Below are 19,858 nucleotides of genomic sequence, written 5' to 3' on the forward strand. Positions count from 1 at the left end.
CCGCGGAGATCCTCGGCCCATCTCGGGGTTGGGACAAGATCCTGCCAGCGGCTGATTGGTGCCACTCGCTGCATGAGGTAATTGGCAGGGAATAAAAATCTCTAACGAACGCTGCGTCGGAAGGGGCCCAGCACGACACAAGAAGCGTATTGAGCATCTCGACCGTCGAAAATGACAATTACGGACGGCCAATTGCCTGCCGAGGCTCACGGCGATTCTGGAAATGTTAGTCAGCCACAGCCTAGGCAATGCAATGCCGCTCACCGACGGGCGGGCGACGGTCTCGGTTTCGTTCTCACCGTTGGGAGCACGGGGATTTCGAAGAATGCGAAAACGCACCGCACGAGGGGACCCTTCGGAGCGGGGAAGCCGCCACCGGAGAGGGCCAATTAGCATTCCTTGGTTCGTGATTGGCCTGTCAGTTGCGCCATCGCACATTCCCATTCGCTGAACGCCCAGCGACATTTGGCGGGCGGGCCCACGGTCACCTCCGTCTCCTGCCGAGTGCAGCCAAAGCGGAAGGATAGCTGGTCTGTTTCAAATCCCGTCAGCCTTTGGTTCGCCATCCACCATTTCCCTCGTGCTTCAGCCGTCCGTATTTTTTCCCTTCAGCTCCAGCCCCAAGCCTTCCTCCCGCGCCTCTCTCACCGACTTCGCCTCAACGCCCATTCCTCCCTTCGAATCCGACACTCGCGACCATTTTCCGTCGCGACGATATAATAATCATCTCCAAGCCTGTGGTGCGAAACTCCAAAAAGCGCCACCTCCGACTCCTTGAAATCCCCCAACCGCTTCTCCGACGGCCATTGCCACCCAACCCCTCATTCTCTCACGAATATCGCCATTGAGCCTGTACAACATCAGAGATCACCATGTCGTTCTCCAGCCTCGTCCAGGACCTCACATTGAGGGATTCCGGCGTCCCGCGCCGGAACCGCGGCGAGGCCTCGGTCTCCACCGTCGATGACAGCCGGTCGCAAATCTCGCGCGCCATGTCCTACGCCAGCACCGCTGCCACCAGCGTCAGCATCTCCGGAGACATCTCTAGCCAGCTTCACGGCGGCTATTTCCATCCCCTTGCCCGCTCGTGGCAAGCCGAGAGGCAGTTGACTAAGGTCCGTTCCATCCAATGAGGGGTATCGCGCCTTTGTTGTTATGAATCACCGCTGACATGCCCTCTAGTCGATGCTGATTTACCCCCTCTTCATTTCCGACCAAGACGACGAGGAAGTCCTGATCCCCTCGCTTCCCGGCCAGTACCGCCGAGGAATCAACAAAACAATGGCCTGGCTGGAGGTTCTCGTACGCAAGGGCCTGCGCTCCGTTATGCTGTTCGGTGTGCCCGTGCGCCCCGGAAGCAAGGACGCTCTTGGCACCTCCGCCGACGACCCGGAGGGCCCCGTCATTAGGAGCATCCGCGCCATCCGCCAACGCTTCCCTCAGCTCTTCATCTGTGCCGACGTCTGCCTGTGCGAGTACACCTCCCACGGCCACTGCGGCATCCTCCGCGACGACGGCAGCTTGAACAACCAGCTGTCCGTCGACCGCATTTCCGATGTTGCCATTGCCTACGCTGTGGCCGGCGCACACTGCGTCGCCCCCTCGGACATGAACGACGGCCGCATCCGCGCCATCAAGCTCAAGCTCATCGAGGAGGGCATCGCCCACAAGACCGTGCTCATGTCGTACTCGGCCAAGTTCTCCGGCTGCCTGTACGGCCCCTTCCGTGACGCCGCGGGCTCCGCGCCTTCCTTCGGCGACCGCAAGTGCTACCAACTACCCCCGGGTGGCCGTGGCCTCGCCCGCCGCGCAATCGTCCGTGACATCAACGAGGGCGCCGACATCATCATGGTCAAGCCGGCTAGTCAGTACCTCGACATCATCAGCGACGCGAAGGAGCTGGGCAAGGATATGCCTGTAGCCGCGTACCAGGTGAGTGGCGAGTTCGCCATGATCCACGCGGCCGCCAAGTCGGGCGTCTTCGACCTCAAGACGATGGCTTTCGAGTCGACAGAGGGCATCCTCAGAGCCGGTGCGACGATAGTCATCAGCTACTTCACCCCCGAGTTCCTTGACTGGCTCTCCACCTAAATGATGACGGCATTACACGCTCGGAAAGTATGATAGAGGCATGGTGTTTTACGGCGTTTTCAGTTCATCATCTTCGTGGGAAGCAGCAAGTATTGTATTATCGGATTATGGTCAAGGTATTATGGGAGGGGATTCTGGCAGGGCGTCATCTTATTTTCGCATACACTCCCTCCATTGGTTCAGTGTCACGTAGAGGATACCAAAAACCAAAAGGCTACGTTAATGAAAAGGACAACACGTATTATTGACACATGAATCGATTGTTGGCCACAAACCTGACATGTTTGTATCAGGCTGGTGGGCATCCGTCTCTGTATGCTAAACTCAAAATCAACGGTGCATTAGTAAGGAACGACATGGACAAGAAACAGCGTTTGGGCAAATTTAGATACGACGTGTGCCGTGTTCTAGCTGACTGACTGGCAGCTCGTGAGGTGTGTGTGCATGCGTGTTTGATGGCAGCAATAGCATGGTGGCATCAAGAATGGGAGGCCCTGCCTCGTCTTTCCGGCTTGGGTTTCTTCAAACCCGCTCTCCCACAGGTTCGTAGGTATCGGCGTGTGGTAGCAAGCCGACAGACGGCAAGAGCAAGCCTGTGCCTGTTCCAGGGCGCACCCATGGCGGGTTTGCTGTGTGGCCTGACTCGGCTTTCGGATGTCGATCGTCAGGTTCTTCTTGATATAAACTGGACCCAAGGAGCACGCTGGTCTCCAAAAACAAAATTCGGTTGGGCATGGGGTGTTTGGCAGAGAGAGGCATTGCAAGCCAGGGGAAACGGTCCAAGGTAAGGGGGTCCAACAACGGGGAAGCGGTCGTTGGTGGGCGAGAGAGAGCGAAAAGCCTGGGTCTGGGAGATAGGTAGTGGTCGAGGCGAGGTCTTCGCTGTAACCACTAACAAGGCGGCGGACGGCGGTGCCATGCACTCGACGTGACGGATTGCCAATCTGGAACATGGCCAAGGGGTCGATTGCCGGGAAACAAGCTGCACCCCTGACGGGGGGGGCATGGGGCGGAGGCTCCACCATGACCAGCGAAACCACTGACTTCTCAATGACTGGCGTCGAGCACTGTCCAGTATCCGTACCTTGGTCCAGTGTCCGTAGCAAGAACACAGTCATCCAGCTGGCCATGGTGCATTGCAGAAGGCGAGAGCAGAGTTCAAAGTGCCGCTGCACCTTGCCGCACCACCACAGACGGACCGGCAGGCAGGAGGCAAGCAGGCACTGGCACAGGCAACGTGGTTCATCATTTTCATGGTCTTCTGACGGAGTGGAAGTTGGAGGACGCACTAGTGTGGCGGGAAAGGCACAGTAAGCACAGTGAGCACCCGCGGCTCTTCCTGCTGTGCGGCGCCGCGGACAGCTCGCAGACCGTCACAGTGCAGGTCTCGAGCCCCCACCCCGGTCCCCCGAGCGCGGCAGGCGTGGATCCAAGCGCCGATCTCAACCTTGAAGCGTGCCGCATCTGAAGAGCCCCCAAAGTGCTCTCAGAACACATCGACCAATTCCTTCGATTGCTGGACCCCGGAACTCCATCTTTTCTCCCAACCGCCGACCCGCCCACCCCCAGGCGGCAGAGCAGAGTCTCCAGATCGCTTACGACTGCTCGAGGCAAAAGTGGCCCGAATACTCATGCGCCGAGAGCTCTCGTCGGTCGCGGCTTGCCGTGTTTGCGCTCTCTGGCGCTGAGAGCCGGCCATGGCATTTCTCGGCGGAAGAGCGTTGGCCCAGAGGCATGCTCCAACGGTGGTCCCCTTCCAAGGTCTTCGGTGGCCTCCCAAGACTCCCAAGCCCTCTTATCGATCCATCTTTCCCTCATTCGGCCAGCCGTGACCCTCTTCCGACACCCCTGCCCCCTCATTGCCGTCGCGTACCTGCAGCAAACAACGGGCGGAATGGCGATGGACAGCGGGCGGGAGATGTTGTGATGGGCGCGGCGCCCGCGGCGGACACAGGAGACTGGGGCTCCTCCTCTCCTCCTCTGGGCTCCTCCTCCATCCATCCTCCAAGGAAACGGGGCTCTTCTTTCCAACGGGGATGGATGACGGGGTTGTGGAGGAGATAGATGCACAGGACCCAGGCCCTTTGACGCTGGTGACTGGAAGAGGCAAAGCGAATCGAATATTGATTGACCGACTCCGCGTACCATTTTACGTACCTTGCTGTGGCTGCGTATCTCTGACGGCCAGTCGTCCCATCATCCTCTTTGATTCGGTCGTTTCTTCAATTTACTTTATTGGTCTTCTTTATGAGCGTTTTGTGTATGGGATATGCAGACCGGCGGAGTATATGCCATTCTTAGTGGTATTCCATGTCTTGCCCATCTTCCAAGGCAAAGGGTCCCTTTCACCGTCTTGTCTCTAGTGGCCTTCCTTTTCCGAGGCAATCCTCCTTTTTTTTCATGTCCATCGCCTGTTCTATCATTTCCATATAAAGTGTGAAACCCCTACCAGTCAAATCTCCTGAGAAGATCCCCTGCGTTTGCCTGGGTTTGATGATTTCGGAGCCTGCAAGTCAAACTGACGTATCGTGTTGGCATTGTTCGTTTTTTCTCCATCCTTCTCACATTCGCTGTCTCTGCCTCCTCTCGCTCCCATCTCTCCAACAAGTCAGGAATCCGGTCGTTTCTGTCTCGAACCGGCCGACTTCCATCGTTTCATCCCTTCTTTTGCATCTGCCCCATTGGGCCCCATCTCGGTCGTGCGGTTACCTCGTTCCCAGTTGCATGCTACGCTACGGATATTTGCTACCGTGGAAGCGAGCAAGGCGGGAAAGAGGAGAAGGAACCGAGAGTGAGCAGAAATGGAACGACCCTGTGACCTGAACTTCGGCGATCCGATAGAACCAGCAGCGCGCACAGGCTGTTGGTCCTGTGTTCGTTTTTTTCTGGCGTCAGCCGTGGTCTCTTGTTGAACTCTTGACATCTGCGCCTCGGCTTGCAGTTCACAGTTCGGATTGGTGGTGTGTGTGTTGTGACCGTGGCCCTTGCCTGTCGTTCAGCTTGCCGCCCGTCCTTCAACGATTTACACTTTTCCACAGCCCGCACCCCGTCATTCTTCGACTGTCGTCCTCTTGGTGGTCTTAAAAAAAATCCCCGAAAAAGACAAGAGGCTGGGCGGGATCAGGACCAGGAATCAGGAACGAACGAACAGACTGCCTAGAGTGGGTGGACGGACCCAACACTCGTCCCTTGTTCCTGGGCTAGAACACGAGCAGACAAGAGGCAACGAGAGGCAGGCACATCTGACTTTGTCCTCACATTCGGATACACACCCTTCACTATTTTTTCCGTCGTCGAGGTCGAGGCAGGCACATTTCCAGAGTGCAGTGCATTGCGCAGGCGCGGCTTCCCAACTCGTTGACGGCATCGCTGCACCTCGTCCATGGTGCATCCCTCCCCAAACCCGTCATAGCTGCCACACTTAAACCTTTCCACACCCTGAAACAGTCTCTTCCTCTACCCACACCCGCTCTTTACGCCGCATTGCCATACGTCTATACCATCCATACCTTACTCTTACTACCGACCGTACCACTTCACCCACCTCAGCTGTCTGTCTCTAAACACACATTACCTATTACGCATCCACACTTCACGCTCCTTCTGTGTGGTCTCTTCACTGCACGTCTGACCTTTTCTTACCTTACCTTACCTTACCTCACGGACACTGGCCGCTTTCTCATCCTCTATCCGGGTCGAGGTTAGACTGATTTCCATTTCCATTCCCATCCCCACGCCCGCGCACCCGCCTTACACACATATACTACGCAGTACGTCTACGCGCAAAGCCTCGTTCCGATCTCAGCCCAGCCGGACCCTTTTCTTTTTGGTTTTGGCTTGTTTGCCTGCCTACCGCCTGCCCGCGCCTCTGGAACATCTGCCAGAAAGTCCCCACAGCTTCTTCTCGTCAGGACCCACGGCCGTGTGTGCAGAAAGGGCCCCAAGGTCCAAGGTCTCTCTTGCTTAACCTGCAAGGTCAAGGCAAGGTCCAGGTCACGGGCTCCGGTAGACGAGACGAGACCCAAGACGGGCAGAACACTCCCAGTCACCAAAGGCGGAGCGCTCCCTCGGGAAACATCCACCCATCCTCTGCTCTTCCATTTTCACAGGCCCGGGGTCTGTTCCCCATTACAATTACCTTGTCTCGCCTGCCTTTCACTCCCCGTCTCCTTCCTTTTCGCCCCTCCCAATCTGCAGATCCAGCAGATCGTCTGAATAACAAGGGCCCCCTCTGGAGTCTGGATCAAAACCACCACGCTCCCTCCCGTCCCCTCCCTCTTCCTTTCCACTTTGACTCTAGGCCCTCGTCTTGTCCAAGCCGTGCTTGATACCTGTCACCTTGGCCTCACCAGAGTCTATTATACCCCCGACATCAAACCGACACATTGCAGGACAATGAACGGACACGCTGCCTCCAAGGTGTCGCTTTCACACGAAGAGGGTATGGGTCTGTTGGACGAGAAGACGTTGTCCGACGTCGAGAGCGAGAGCGGTAGGGCCGACCTCGAAGTCCGCTTCGCGATACCGCGATGGTCGACACTAGCAAGAGGCGTCGTTGGCTACGTGCGGGCCGTGCCATGGAGGGTTACGCTTATCCGAAGCCTCATCTTCCTACTGCCCAGCTTTGTTCAGAGCCGATTTACAAGAGAACGGAGCCGTCCAGAGAAGCTGTTCCCGACGTCATACCTCGACGGCATGCGAGGACTCGCAGCGCTATTCGTCTTCTTCTGCCACTACTTCTACCAAGCCTTCATCATCGCCGAGGGCTGGGGTTCATCAGAGAAGAACTACCATATCCTGAAGCTACCATTCCTCCGACTCTTCTACCAGGGCCCGCCGGCCGTCTGCCTGTTCTTCGTCATCTCCGGATATGCACTCTCACTAAAACCGATCAAGCTCATCCGGAGCCAAAAATGGGATGAGTTTTCCGCGACAACGACATCCCTCATCTTTCGCCGATTCATCAGACTCTACATGCCCACGGCGATTTCCACCTTTGGTATCATGCTCATGCTGCAGATGGGCGTCTACGAATGGACGAGAGACTTTGCCATCGACCGCAAGTGGCACAAGAACGTCATGGAACCTCACCCCAAGCCATTGGATACGTTCTCCGAGCAAATCTGGGATTGGGTGTGGAGCATGTTCAACTTTGTTCACGTCTTCGGCTGGGAGCGGTTTGGTGGAAGCACATGTAAGTTGGATGCTGAGATGCACGTTGACACGACACTGACGCACTGTAGCCTACGACGTCCATCTCTGGACTATTCCGGTTGAGTTCCGCTGCTCGATGTACCTGTTCGTCACTCTCATCGGTCTGGCCCGTGTTCGCACAGGACTTCGTTTCCTTTTCCTCTGGGGAATCATCGCCTTCACCTACCGCAACAACCGCTGGGAACTACTTCTTTTCTACTTTGGCATGATGCTCGCTGAATACGATCTCATCCTCGGAAACCACAACAACAACCAGCCGCCCGCTGCTCTGCCGTTGAACGAGGCGCCGCCGCAAAAGAGCAGGTTCAAGGGTTTCCTTTGGGCCATGTTGAGCATTCTCGCTCTGTACCTCATGTGCCAGCCTGATATCAACTACGATGTCACTCCTGGCTGGGTCTGGCTTTGCTCCTTCATTCCCAAGTGGTGGGAGGAGGAAGGTTACCGCTTCTGGCAGTCCATTGGATCCGTTCTCTTCGTTCTCGCCGTCAGCCATTCACCGAGATGGAAGTCCTTCTTCAACACCGCGCCCGTCCAGTACTTCGGAAAGATCAGCTACGCTCTCTACCTCATGCACGGCCCAGTGATGCACACTGTCGGCTACACCATTGAGAGGTTCGTTTACAGCCGCACGGGTATCGAGGGATACTGGTACAACACCGGCTTCGTCATTGGGTCTTTCGGATGCATTCCCGCAGTCATTTGGGCCGCGGACGTTTTCTGGCGGCTCTTTGATATCCCGACGGTGCGGTTTGCAAAGTGGTTTGAAACAAAGTGCGCCATCAAGCAACAGTAAAGAGAAGGAACAAAGACGGCGCTTGCGCGTCTGCACATATGTCTGCGACAAACGCTCAATAATGAGCTGGGTCTGGAAAGTCGGTATGGGAATCGACTAATAATAGCATGATAACGGCGTTTTATATCATAGGGCATTATTACTATACCTGGCGTCGGGAATTTTTATTTTTATGGGGGCAGGGGGTTTAGTCAACCTTTTTTGGCATGTTATAGATAGGCATCTCAGCAGGAATGCACCTTTCAGAGCCACATGACGGACTTGAGAAATGTACAGAAGAGTACCAGAGAATGTGGACAACGTATCAGATGTGGTAGATGCAGTCGAAAAAATACTCTTCCGGCCGAGGGGTATCAAATTCATTCCTTTTTTCTTTTCTTGAACCTTTATCTAAATCTCCAACAAGATGTCTCAACCAATCATGCTCCTCTTCCTGCCCCTCATCCTCACGTCTTCGAGCTTCTTGAGAGTCGTGGGGGCCTGCTTGTATGATGCGCGATAGGCGTCCAGCAGATCCTGGAAGTATTCCTCGGCACGGGGATGCGTGCTGCCGAAAGCGCGCTCGAGGACATAGAGATCGACCGCGCGGTCCTCGTCGGAGGTGCTCTGGCTCGCCAATCCAAAGTCGATGATGAAGATCTCCCCGTCCAATTTCGAGGCATCCTCCCCGTTTGTGATGGCAGCAGCAGGCTTTGGCGGGCGGAGCATCATGTTGGATGTGGTGAGGTCCCCGTGTACGATCCCGATCTTGTGCATCTTGCCGACGGCGGCGCCCATCCTCCTCATCAGGTTCTTGATTTCCGTGGCGTCTCGTCGCGGGGCTGCGGCAGCCTTTTCTTCTGGCGTTGTTGTTGCTTCTTGTGTGTCCGCCATGACCTTATCATCTGTCTCTTCCTCGGGAACTCCAGCCAGGCGCTGGCTGGGAACAACAGAGTCGAGCCACTCGTTGATGCGCACGCGGACGGGGGCGCCCGGGATCCACTCGAGCATGATCCAGCCGGCGGCCTCGTCGAGGGCGTAGAGGGCGGGGACGGGGCAGCCCTCGCGGCGGCATTTCGCGAGGACGCGGGCCTCGGCGAGGATGCGGGCGCGGGTGAGGCGGGCGTCGAGGGTCGGATGGCGGTAGGGCTTCGGGGGCCGGTATTTGAGGGCGGACGGGGTGGAGGGGGCGAGGAAGGTGGTTTTGTAGAGGCGGGCTTCGGCGCCTTGGGTGATGAGCTCTGGCGCGGAGGAGGAGGGGTGGGTTAGGAGCGGGGGGAGGGGGAATTGTGTCGGTTCTGTTGTGGCCATGATGTCTGTGTGTTGTGTGATTTGGTGAGGGTGGGTGGCGCAGGTGGAGGAGGAGATGGAGGAGAGGCGAGGAGGTCGGTGGCTAGCAGCTGGATTGGCGTGGTTTGGGAATATCTTCAATTTTGCGGCAGACCTGTACGGGCGGGCTCGGCGAGGAAAGTTTGGAGGGGTAAAGGTGCCGGTGCCTTGGCGGGGGTATGGTTTGGTGGGCAGACCGCCTGCCGCGAGAGGGGATTCTGCCAGCTGCCGTTGCTTTAGGGCCGTTTCTGGGGACGGGACGGACGGGTTTCGTAGCGCGTGGCGGGCCGGGCCCTGTGCGTGAAGCTTCACTTCCGTTCCGGGTGTTTCTTTTTGGCGGGCGAAATTTCCGCTGTAATCTATTCACGACTTTCCCCAAGTGTTCTGGAACATGGACATTGGAAATGTTTGCTCATCTGCAGGTAACGCAGCGGCAGCTGCTGTTGAGCGCTTCTGAGAAGCAAGCGTGGGGTTTGAGAGAGCGACCGCAATTGACATCCAACAGCAAGATGCAAGATGAACCAATGCCCAGCGTCAACGGGTCTGAAGTTTTATCTACTTCTTCAAGTACATGAAGGTGTGATGCGCCCAGCCTTTGAATGAAGGCCGTACCAAGGGCACCAGTGTGTCATCAACAAATCTCATTTCCGAGTCGCAAAGATGACCCAATCCGTGCTTTCACGCGATCATCAATCTCAGATAACGAAGCAAGCTGCAAGTCTTTTCTCATCTTTCAACACCAACCGGCCCATTCGGCTCCTCCGCCGCTACCTATTGCCGCACATCGCGCGCGGGAGCAGACGAGCAATGTCCTGCATCGGTTCACACTGGGGCCAGGCTTCCCGATATGCAGCCCAGCGGCCCAGCAGCCACACCACCACGACCATCTGCAGGCAGGCGAGCCAACGATACAACCAGGCCACCAATCACCTCCGTCTACCAAAGTCTTCGGTGGCGGCCGAGAGGTGCTGAGAGGGGCAAATGCTTCCCTTTCGCATATCCGCTCTGGTGATATGCAGGCCAGGGTCGGTTCTCTTGCGCCTTCGGGCAGCTGCGCTGCCATGCCCGCTTCCTCGTCCCGAAAACTCGCGCAAGCCTTGTTGGACCCTAAGTTACTGGAAAGTATGTGAAGCAGCGCGGAGGGTAACGCGCAATGCTGTGAGGGGAGCAGGAAAGGCGGGCAAGCTGTGCTTACGGAGGGGAGGGCAAAATATCGACTATGCTCCATTGAGTCGCATGCATCCTCGCATCTGACAGAACCCGGCCCTGTCGAGGTTTGCTTACATTGCCCTCCAATCCCTCATATCTGGGTCTTGTGTGTTTGTCCACCTCTGGTTTCCCGGTCTTACCCTCTTCACAATCTGGTGTAGCCTTCCGCCGGTCGCACCGAGGACAATGGGCTCCTGAGCCTCGTCGCGGAACACACGACGTCTCTTTTTTGCTACACCACACCCTAGCTGGCCGAGCTGTCGCCTCTGTGCTATCAAGACTCTCCGTGGTGATTCAGGAAGAAAAGCGCCAATATCCGAGAAGACGAAATGGCGGCATTTCTCGTGGTCGCCGCGCTAGCCATCTGCGCCGGCGCGGCCGCCGGACAGAGACGGTACGCCGCCGTCGACATGTCACCAGCAGGCGGCGGCGGCGCCCTCGTCCCGCGTTTCTTCATCGACGAGCCCCGTCTCGTGGCCCGCGACGGGGCTCCTTGTCCCGCGAACGCGCATTCATGTGAGACTCCTGCAAAACATCCCGAGAAGAAGGCCATGAATATGTGAGCTGGTTCTAACAAATTGAAATGTGATATAGGCCTCGACATAGGCTTCCCTGACCAATGCTGCTCCAACGATGACTACTGCTACGTCAAGCCGAACGGGGACCCGTGGTGCTGCCAGATCGGCTCCAACTGCGACTCAAAATGCTCCGCCTCGCAGTACCAATGCACCACCGTCGTCCCCGTCACGATAACACCAACCACCACCGGCAACCCGACCGTCACATCCTCCACTGTGTCCAACTGCTGCTTCCGCGGCTGCCCCTCGACCTCCAACTTCCGCTGCGCAGACCAGTTCGGCGGCGGCTGCTGTCCGTACGGCAACACCTGCGCCTCCTCCAAGCAGTGCATCCAGACCATCTCCGCCACGCCGTCCTCCACCGCCGGCGGCCTCACCCCCGCGGACCCGGGCTGCACCGCAACCACCCAGCACGCCTGCGCCGACGGCCAGGGCTGCTGCGACGACCTCATGCACTGCACCAGCGTCTCCGGCACCGCGGCCTGCGCGCCGGGGAACCCCACCGCCACGGACGTGACGTACGACCCGGACAGCAACGGCGGCGGCGGCGGGCTGTCAGCGGGCGCGAAGGCGGGCATCGGCGTGGGCGTGTCTGTGGTCGGTCTCGCGCTCGTCGGCGTCTTCGCGTGGTTCTGCCTCGTCCGCCGCCGTCGCCGCCGCGGAGCGACCACCATGACGGCCTCATCCCAGCGCAGCGGCGGCGGCGGCGGCGGCGGCGGCGGGGGGCTGAGCAACGTCATCGGCGGGGCAGCAGCGTCCTCACGGCCGGGACGCAGCGCGCGCGCCATGTCGGAAGTAACATCCGGCTCGCGGCCGACGGCGCGCCGCGGCGCGACGCAGGATTACTTCGGCCCGGACGCCGTGGCGGGGCCGTACACGGAGACGGAGACGGTGGCGTCAGCCGAGGGGGCGGCGACGGTCGCGTCGTCGCCGGGCCGGCACCGCGGCGTGCCGCTGAAGGCGCACTCGCCGAGCGACGTCGTGGCGCCGGTGGAGATCGACTCGCGCGTGAAGAGAGGGGCGCCGGCCGCGGTCACGTCTGTGTCGCAGCAGGCGCTGGCTCCGTCCTCGCCGCCGACGACGGAGGGGCGGTTCGAGTTGTACGGGAGCGAGATGCCCAGCCCGACGTCGCCGGGGATGCCGTCGCCGCCGCTGATGACGCCGAGCTCGAGGAGCGTTAGTATGATGGAGAGGTCGCCGATCGATAGGACGCCTGGACCGGCGCCGAGCCCGGAACCACGGCGACGGTGAGGGGGTTCGAGGAGTTGGCTGATGCTGTGTGTTTTCTCTCTGTTCTCGTGTTCATATCTGTCTTTTTGAGACGCCTGCATTGAAGTAATAAACGAGCGACGGTACATTTTTTGTTACACAGATTCCCGATGCCTTCGGAAATTCTCTCTCTTGTAAGAATACTTATTATGCGATGACGAGTGGTAGGAAACCTTTTTGGCGTGAAGAGCAAACCCGCTTGACCGACCGTTTCCTTGGAGAAAATAACAAAAAACGATAGACATTGATCCTTCGTGTCACATTCCTGCCCTCCGCGAACGCCAAACAGTATGAAGGATGCAAATGAAGACTGGAAGAAGCGATGATGAACGCATGCGAGTCTGAGAAAAATTGAAGAAAGAAGGAGAAACCCCAAGACGACCAGAAACACCAAACACGAGACACCGATCCCCTTCAGAAGTTGTATGCACACCCACATGGCTCAGCAAACGACGCCGCCAAAGGGCGCGCACGTCCGTAGGTCCTTGACCAGGTCCTCGACGCTGCTGAGATGGCGGCCCAGCAGCTCCTGCTTCTCCTCTGTGGTCAGGGTGTCGGCGGACTCGCTGCCGGCGCGACTCCTTGCGTAGTGCTGAGCATCCGAGGCGGTGGAGTTGCCGCCCGCGAAGGCCCCGGCGAGCTTGCTGGGGCTGCGCTGGTGGATCGCGGGGACGGAGACGCGGGCGTCGGCGCGCGGGATGGAGGGGACCTCGGGCATGAGGTAGAAGTAGAGGAACTCGACGAGCTTGAGCTTGACCTCGCGGGCGGTGGAGCGGGACTTGAAGAGGGAGGTGACGGTGAGGAGGCCGTCGAGGGCCTCGAAGGTGCGCGTGTTCAGGGGGGTGTCGATGAGAGCCACAACGAGGACGAGAAGGGTCGCGGATTGGATCGCCGGGCAGTTGACGGGTTCGAGGAGGTCGAGGAGGAGCTGTGCGGGGGGGTCAGCGTGTGGAATTTGGAAGGGGCGTTGGGATCAGACATACGTTCATGTTTTGTTCTCTCGAGAAGAGTGCCTTGCTTGGTGGGTGGAGGAGCAGGACGCCTTGGATCAGATCCAGCGAGCTGAGGATGAGGAGGTCATTCTGGCCATCGGCGCCCTTGCCCATGAGGCGGTCAAGGGTGTTGATGAGGCGCAGGGCGACGTTCCACTCGAAACCCTCCTGCAGCTTGAAGAACTCGCGGAAGGCCAGGTCGTCGGACAGGTCGGACAGAGACTTGCCGCTCGAGCGGCCTGACTCATCGTCAGTCGCCGGCGACTTTGATGACCTTGACGGCGCTGAGAGGCAGATCTGGGCGAGGAGGCCTTCTACCTGGCGCAGGCCCTTGCGGACCTTGGGGCCATCGTAGGAGGAGAGGGAGTCGAAGGCGAGGCTGAGGAGGTTCTCCATGTTTGAATATCGGTGGTCGTGACGATGTTTGTGAGGAGGCCGCCGTGGCTTGGTGGCTGATTTGCTGTGGTGGACGGGGTCGGTCTCGAGCGCGCGGAACGGACTGAACAAAAGAGACGATGCGATTATCTGTCGATGCGATTATCGATAACAATTGAGTGACGCCGGACTGGGATCGGGGTCTGACGGCAGCAGCAGCACACGCCGGAAAGTTGATAATGCAGAAAAACAACAAGAACAAAAACCGACGAGAACACCAGTCCTCTAGGGGTTGTGGGGGTATCACGATCGGATGACTGGAAAGTGCCGAAGGGGGAAAAAGAAGAAGGGGGAAGAAGCGCACAAGGTGATGGATCGCGCGGCGCAAGTAATAAGCATATGAGAGAGACAGCAGCGGCAGCGACTAGGACGTCGGTAGCTGATTGCCGTGTGGACAGGTGTGGATGTTTGTGTTGCGACCCGACGATTGATGCCCCGGCAACCGGGTCGATCTCCAAGGCGTTGGGATGGGGATTTAGCGTGGCCCTGCAGAGGAAAGCGAGCTTCTGTTTGGCCCAAACAGCGTGACCAGTCACCACACACACACACCGTTAGCTACGAATAAGCGGGTCGATCAACGTAGGCACCTCTGCGTTGGCGCATTGCGGGGGGCCCGGCCCGGCATTCAAGCTTGGGATTTCAGGGTCAAGGTCTTTTGTTGTTTGTCGCTGCTACCTTGCCGTTTGACTTTGTTCTGGGCAGGCGATTAGGTATTGAGATTAGAATAAGCGAGTCCCTTTTTTGAGGATTCGAGCTTACTACCTTGCCGTGTAACAGCTGCCCTCTGCCCTCGGTATGTCTGCTGCGATCTTCGGAGACGACCCAGGCCGGCCACATGTCCACGGGTCCTATTAACCGGCCTTGGTTCTGCAGGAGGCGTCGGTCTGTCGCAGCGGCAGCGGATGCTTAAGAGCGGCACATATGGCAGATGAAACCTGACGGCGCGAGGGGATGGCACATTTCAGCGTCTTGGAATCCAGGTTGGCAGCGACGAGCCACGGCGACATCGCGACCCGGTTGGCAGGATGCGAGGTGAAGGCATGAACAACGGCAGGGCACACCAGGAGGGGTTCATCGGAGTGTTTTACGTGCCATCCGAGAGTGCTTAGCGGAAGTTGAGGCCAGCGACTCTGTCTTCTAGAAGCCCAATCCCGTCTACTGCAGACGTCTGGCGTCTGTCTGGCTCCCTCTTCCCACCGCAGCCGCCGCTTCTTAAGACGAAGCCTTCGCACGAACCTCTTGCTGCCTTTACTAGTCGCAGCTTGTCTCTCTGCCCTTTTTCTATTACACCTATGCGCGGATAGTCCACCTCACCGAAGCAGCCTTCCGAGAAACCCAAATTTATTCATTGCCGGACTTTTGCCAATTTCATCTTCATCACTCGCACTTCGGAGAAAAGTCCGCCATTCCCTCTGGATCTCGGTCTCTACCAAACCCCGACCCCAGCAATACCCAAGCTGCCGCCTGGGAATTGATGACGTCTGCCAGATTTCGCCCCAACCCAAAGTCCAACAACTCCCCACAATCAATCGATAAGAGCTCCAACAACGCGGCAGGTCCCATCAACACCTGCAACTGCTGCTGCATGTTCAAGGTGGGTAAGCTGCAGTCTATTGGCATGTGATTGCTCCTCTGCTCTCTTGCCTGTTTTCATTGCGTCTGCCTGCCTACAGATACAGGACCTGCTAGGACTGCCAGCCAGGACTGAGCTGCCTGGCCCAATTCTCCAGCGGAAAGCTTCAACAAAGCAAGGATCAGTGATCCAGCTGCCTCATCCCTTTGCTCCAACCCTGGCTCTCCCTACCTTACGACAACGCAAGAGTCCTCTGCACAAAGTCATGACGGCCTACATCCCAATTACCCCTGCCAAAGGACACCATGCAGACGGACAAATACGGCGTTTCCAAGCAAAAGGAACGATACGTGCATACGCGGACAAGCAGAAATCCCCACCTCCCAACAAATCAGACCTCCTACCGGGGTACGGGAAAAAACAGCTGCCCACAAGCTTGGATGAACAGAGTGGTGACGTTGACACGAGCTGACCAACAGCGAACAGCATAACCACCGCCGGCTGACCACCACCACCACCACTACCACTACCACGACCGATCCCACCTCCTCCGCAGCCCACCGGGGAAAAGAGCTCCACCAAGCTACCCACCACGCGAGCTCTGCTGAGCTCCGGCCCGTGGTAGAAGCTACTGCTGTCTCTGCTGCGGCTGCCACGGCGGCTGTTCCAGATCCAGGCGCCGCCACCCATAAGAAGCCACGCATCTTCCGGTCCGCCTTTGCAAAGAGGCTCCCTTTCACGATGGGCGTGCCTAACGACAACTCTCCAACAAGCGACCCAGGCACCAAACCCTCAGATCCTTCAAATAACCCCTCCTTCCCCTCCTCTCCGCCAAACGCCATACCCCCACGCAGATCTTCAACGAGCCACTCGTCTTCTTCCTCAACAACTGCCGCCGCCGCCGCAACAGTTGCCTCCTCTCTATCTGCCCAACCCACGGCGTCCGTGCCGACGACATCGTCCAAAGCACCCCTCCGCACCGTCCCCGAAACCGACTGGCTCAACCGCGCCGCCTCCGTCAGCTCCCGCACCCACAAGCACTCTCATTCTTCCTCCTCCCACCGCCGCCGTCCCTCCGGCGCACTCACGACAACCTCCTTCACCGGCACGATGCAGCCTCCTCCGCCTCCCGACCCCTCGCGCTACGCGACCGCCGACCTCAACTTCACTCGCAAAGCCTGGCCCGAGGAGAAGGACAAGGTCATCACCGGCCCCTTCGACTACCTCTTCGCCCACCCGGGCAAGGACTTTCGCGCCCAGCTTATCCAGGCCTTCAACATCTTCCTTGACGTCCCCCAGTCCAGCCTCGACGTCATCACAAACGTCGTCGGCATGCTCCACACGGCCTCCCTTCTCATCGACGATGTCGAGGACTCGTCCTCCCTGCGCCGCGGCCTGCCCGTTGCCCACAACATCTTTGGTGTGGCCCAGACCATCAACTCGGCCAACTACATCTACTTTTGCGCTCTGCAGGAGGTCCAGAAGCTTAAGAACTCCAAGGCAATCTCCATCTTTGCGGAAGAGCTCGTCCACCTGCACCGCGGCCAGGGCATGGATCTCTTCTGGCGCGACACCCTCACCTGTCCCACCGAGGAGGACTACCTCGAGATGGTCGGCAACAAGACGGGCGGCCTCTTCCGCCTTGGCATCAAGCTCATGCAGGCCGAGTCTCGCAGCCTCACGGACTGCGTCGACCTCGTCAACATCATGGGCCTCACCTTCCAGATCCGCGATGACTACATGAACCTCTCCAGCCAGGAGTACTCGGACAATAAGGGCATGTGCGAGGACCTGACGGAGGGAAAGTTCAGCTTCCCCATCATCCACAGCATCCGCTGCGACCCCTCCGACCTGAAGCTCATTAACATCCTCGGCCAGAAGACGAACGACGTCGAGGTCAAGCGCTACGCCGTGTCGCGCATGGAGAGCACTGGCAGCTTCGACTACACCAAGCAGGTCGTCGGCGTGCTCATCGACCGCGGCCGGAAGCTGGCGGATGACATTGACGAGGGACGGGGCCTGAACAAGGGCATCCACATGATTCTGGACAAGATGATCATCTGAAGACTTTTGTGCCATTGAAGAGATAAATCAGGGGCTTTTGGGGGGTTTAGGATTGGAAACGTCATACCCGGGGGGTTTAATGTCACGGAGCATTGGTCTGGGAAAGGTAAGCCTGGTGTGTTTGCCTCGCAGATTTCCCTCGCCCCCCTTGGTGTTGTTCAAGGGAAGGTGAGAAAGCACAGGATGGCATTTTCTTGGTGTTACAGAGAATCCCGGCTGGCACGCCGGACGGCTGCATTTAGACTTGGACCTGGATTTAGGCAGTTACAGACATGCGCAGACGCGTGATGGGGGTAATGATTCCCTCGGCGTCTGTGTTAATGGAAATGGACTTTTATGATGAGACGAATCCTCAACAGTATGCTATTGCCCTGTGGGAGAGTAAGAGCAATGATGTCCGAACGAATTCATCAAAATCACTAGGTTATCGAGATTTGGTTTGAAGCATGTTCATGTTATTCATCATCATATAATACAATCCCAACAAGCTCGTTGGCTCATCCCACACAGAAAAACTCATTAAACCACACTCATTACGCAGGGCTCGTCGTGGCTCTCCTCTTGACGAGCCGAACCCACCTCCGCCTCCTCCACTCGCCCCTGCGCCCGGTGCCGTCCTCGCCCTCCTCCCAGCTCAGCGTGGGCGCCGCGGGCACCCTCGCCTTGCCCTTGGCCGTGGTGGGCGAGTCCATGACACCGCCCGAGAAGCTCGAGTTCTCGTCGAACATGTCGTAGACCCAGCGCTCGCCCTCCGTCTCGACCTCGACGCCCGTGATGATGCGCTCCTCGACCCACTCCCTGCTCCAGAGGTCGAGCGCCCACTTCTTCTCGGACCACTCCCACCCGTCGGGCGGCAGGACGTCCTCGAAGAAGCGCGTGCCGCGGGGCCGCTCGCCCGCGATGCGCGGCTGGGAGAGCGGGTCGTACGGCGACGGGGAGAAGAGCCAGGGCTCCCACTCGTCGTGGGACTGGCGCTGCAGCTCGAAGATCTCGACCTCGCGGGTCTCGGGGGCCGAGTCGAGGATGATGTCTGCGGCGATCCAGGCCTCGACGCTCGAGCGGGCGAGGGGTTGGTGCGGGGCGACGTGGGTGTCGTGGGTGTGCGTGAGGAGCGGGGCGATGGCCGGGTGGCCGGAGAGGATGAGGCCCCAGCCTGCGACGAGTGCGATGAGGCGCCAGGGGAAGACGGAGGCGAAGGTGGTCATGAAGACTGTGGTGAGGGTCAGGGCGAGGAAGAGCGCCGAGGAGAGGGCTTCGTTGGAGAAGTTCGTGATGGGGAGGACGCTCGAGACGACGCTGTCGTGGGCGACGCAGAAGTCGTCCATCGAGTTCTGGAGGTCGCGCATGTTGCGGAAGAAGTCCTTGCTGAGCTCCTTGACCGGCTTGACGGTGCGCGCGGGGGCGAGCGGCGGGCCTTTCGGGGAGTAGCCGACGGACTGTTCGGAGGAGAGGGTGCCGGAAGGCGGCGCCGGGTGGCGGGCGAGGAAATGGGGGATGAAGACTGCGAGTAGAAAGCCAGCGAGGGGGACGACTGCGAGGAGGTACGGGTCCAGGCAGACGAAGGTGTAGACGGCGAGGAGGGATAGTGTGTGTGTCGGACGGCGCCAGCTCAGCAGGCGGACAACGCGGGCTTGGAACTTGAAGACCACGCCGATGCGGGCGTTGAAGCGGCGGAAGTTATTGGACATCGTCGTGATGTTGAAGTTTGGCCGCTGGGAGAAGGTAGAGGTCTTGTCCGCGGGGAAGCCCGGGGCCAGAGTGTCGTCGCCGGCAGCGAGGCCATCGGAGCTCTCGGGAATGACTTGTTGAAGGAGTCTAACAGTGTAAGTATGCCATTCTTGAAGAATCAACTTCTTCATGAAGACTTACCTTTCAACCAGGCGATCCTGAATGCTCGTCTTCTTGCTGAGATTGTTCGCGATGCGCGAGCGCAGGCCGGATGGCGATTTCTTGGACGGGGTGGTGTCGTTGGTGTCGGAGTCCTGGGGCCACTCGTCTACGACGACGGTCGGAGGCGGCTGCCGCTGCCGCGGCGGCGAGCTATCGGAAGTATCATCGCGGGAGATGAACAAGTCGGCCGTGTATTCGTCCATGGTCACCGGTGCCGATGCCGTGACCGCAAGGATGTCGTTGGTGGGTGTAGACGGTGCGAGGCGGGATGCGCCAGCGCGTGTCTCGTTTGCTGGTGTTTGACGTTCTGGGGGGTCACGTCATCGCCCGGCGGCAGGTACAGCTGGCCAGCGTGCACAGCTGTCGGGTCTTTCTCGAAGGTGTCCTCTGTCGGTGCGCCGAAACTTGCGTGACCTGCAACTCGTGCCTTTTCCGTCGGTGT

At 58.6% G+C, this 19,858-nt stretch overlaps 6 protein-coding genes across 6 annotated transcripts; 3 read left to right on the plus strand and 3 right to left on the minus strand.

Annotated features, from left to right (window-relative positions):
• Positions 1–872: 872 nt before the first annotated feature.
• Positions 873–2,091, plus strand: HEM2 (Delta-aminolevulinic acid dehydratase; the record flags this gene model as incomplete). The annotated part of the gene is made up of 2 exons (XM_037328194.1): positions 873–1,115; positions 1,183–2,091. The coding sequence occupies 2 exons, from the start codon at positions 873–875 to the stop codon at positions 2,089–2,091; spliced, it is 1,152 nt and encodes a 383-aa protein (XP_037173373.1).
• A 4,395-nt stretch (positions 2,092–6,486) lies between these two features.
• On the plus strand, positions 6,487–8,098 carry CGCA056_v012951 (uncharacterized protein; the record flags this gene model as incomplete). The annotated part of the gene is made up of 2 exons (XM_037328195.1): positions 6,487–7,285; positions 7,335–8,098. 2 exons carry the CDS (start codon positions 6,487–6,489, stop codon positions 8,096–8,098), a joined length of 1,563 nt encoding a protein of 520 aa, XP_037173393.1.
• A 411-nt stretch (positions 8,099–8,509) lies between these two features.
• On the minus strand, positions 8,510–9,388 carry BUD32 (EKC/KEOPS complex subunit BUD32; the record flags this gene model as incomplete). Its single annotated transcript, XM_037328196.1, has 1 exon — positions 8,510–9,388. One exon carries the CDS (start codon positions 9,386–9,388, stop codon positions 8,510–8,512), a length of 879 nt encoding a protein of 292 aa, XP_037172741.1.
• A 1,556-nt stretch (positions 9,389–10,944) lies between these two features.
• On the plus strand, positions 10,945–12,444 carry CGCA056_v012953 (uncharacterized protein; the record flags this gene model as incomplete). Its single annotated transcript, XM_037328197.1, has 2 exons — positions 10,945–11,131; positions 11,210–12,444. The coding sequence occupies 2 exons, from the start codon at positions 10,945–10,947 to the stop codon at positions 12,442–12,444; spliced, it is 1,422 nt and encodes a 473-aa protein (XP_037172744.1).
• A 460-nt stretch (positions 12,445–12,904) lies between these two features.
• cdc14 (Cell division control protein 14) lies at positions 12,905–13,850 on the minus strand (the record flags this gene model as incomplete). Its single annotated transcript, XM_037328198.1, has 2 exons — positions 12,905–13,390; positions 13,446–13,850. The coding sequence occupies 2 exons, from the start codon at positions 13,848–13,850 to the stop codon at positions 12,905–12,907; spliced, it is 891 nt and encodes a 296-aa protein (XP_037173586.1).
• Positions 13,851–18,059: 4,209 nt separating this feature from the next.
• Positions 18,060–19,619, minus strand: PEX29 (Peroxisomal membrane protein PEX29; the record flags this gene model as incomplete). Its single annotated transcript, XM_037328199.1, has 2 exons — positions 18,060–19,341; positions 19,396–19,619. The coding sequence occupies 2 exons, from the start codon at positions 19,617–19,619 to the stop codon at positions 18,060–18,062; spliced, it is 1,506 nt and encodes a 501-aa protein (XP_037173507.1).
• Between the last annotated feature and the right edge of the window lie 239 nt (positions 19,620–19,858).

The sequence above is a fragment of the Colletotrichum aenigma genome (genome assembly GCF_013390185.1).
Source record: "Colletotrichum aenigma strain Cg56 chromosome Unknown KSG_Cg56_contig09, whole genome shotgun sequence".
Classification (NCBI taxonomy): domain Eukaryota; kingdom Fungi; phylum Ascomycota; class Sordariomycetes; order Glomerellales; family Glomerellaceae; genus Colletotrichum; species Colletotrichum aenigma.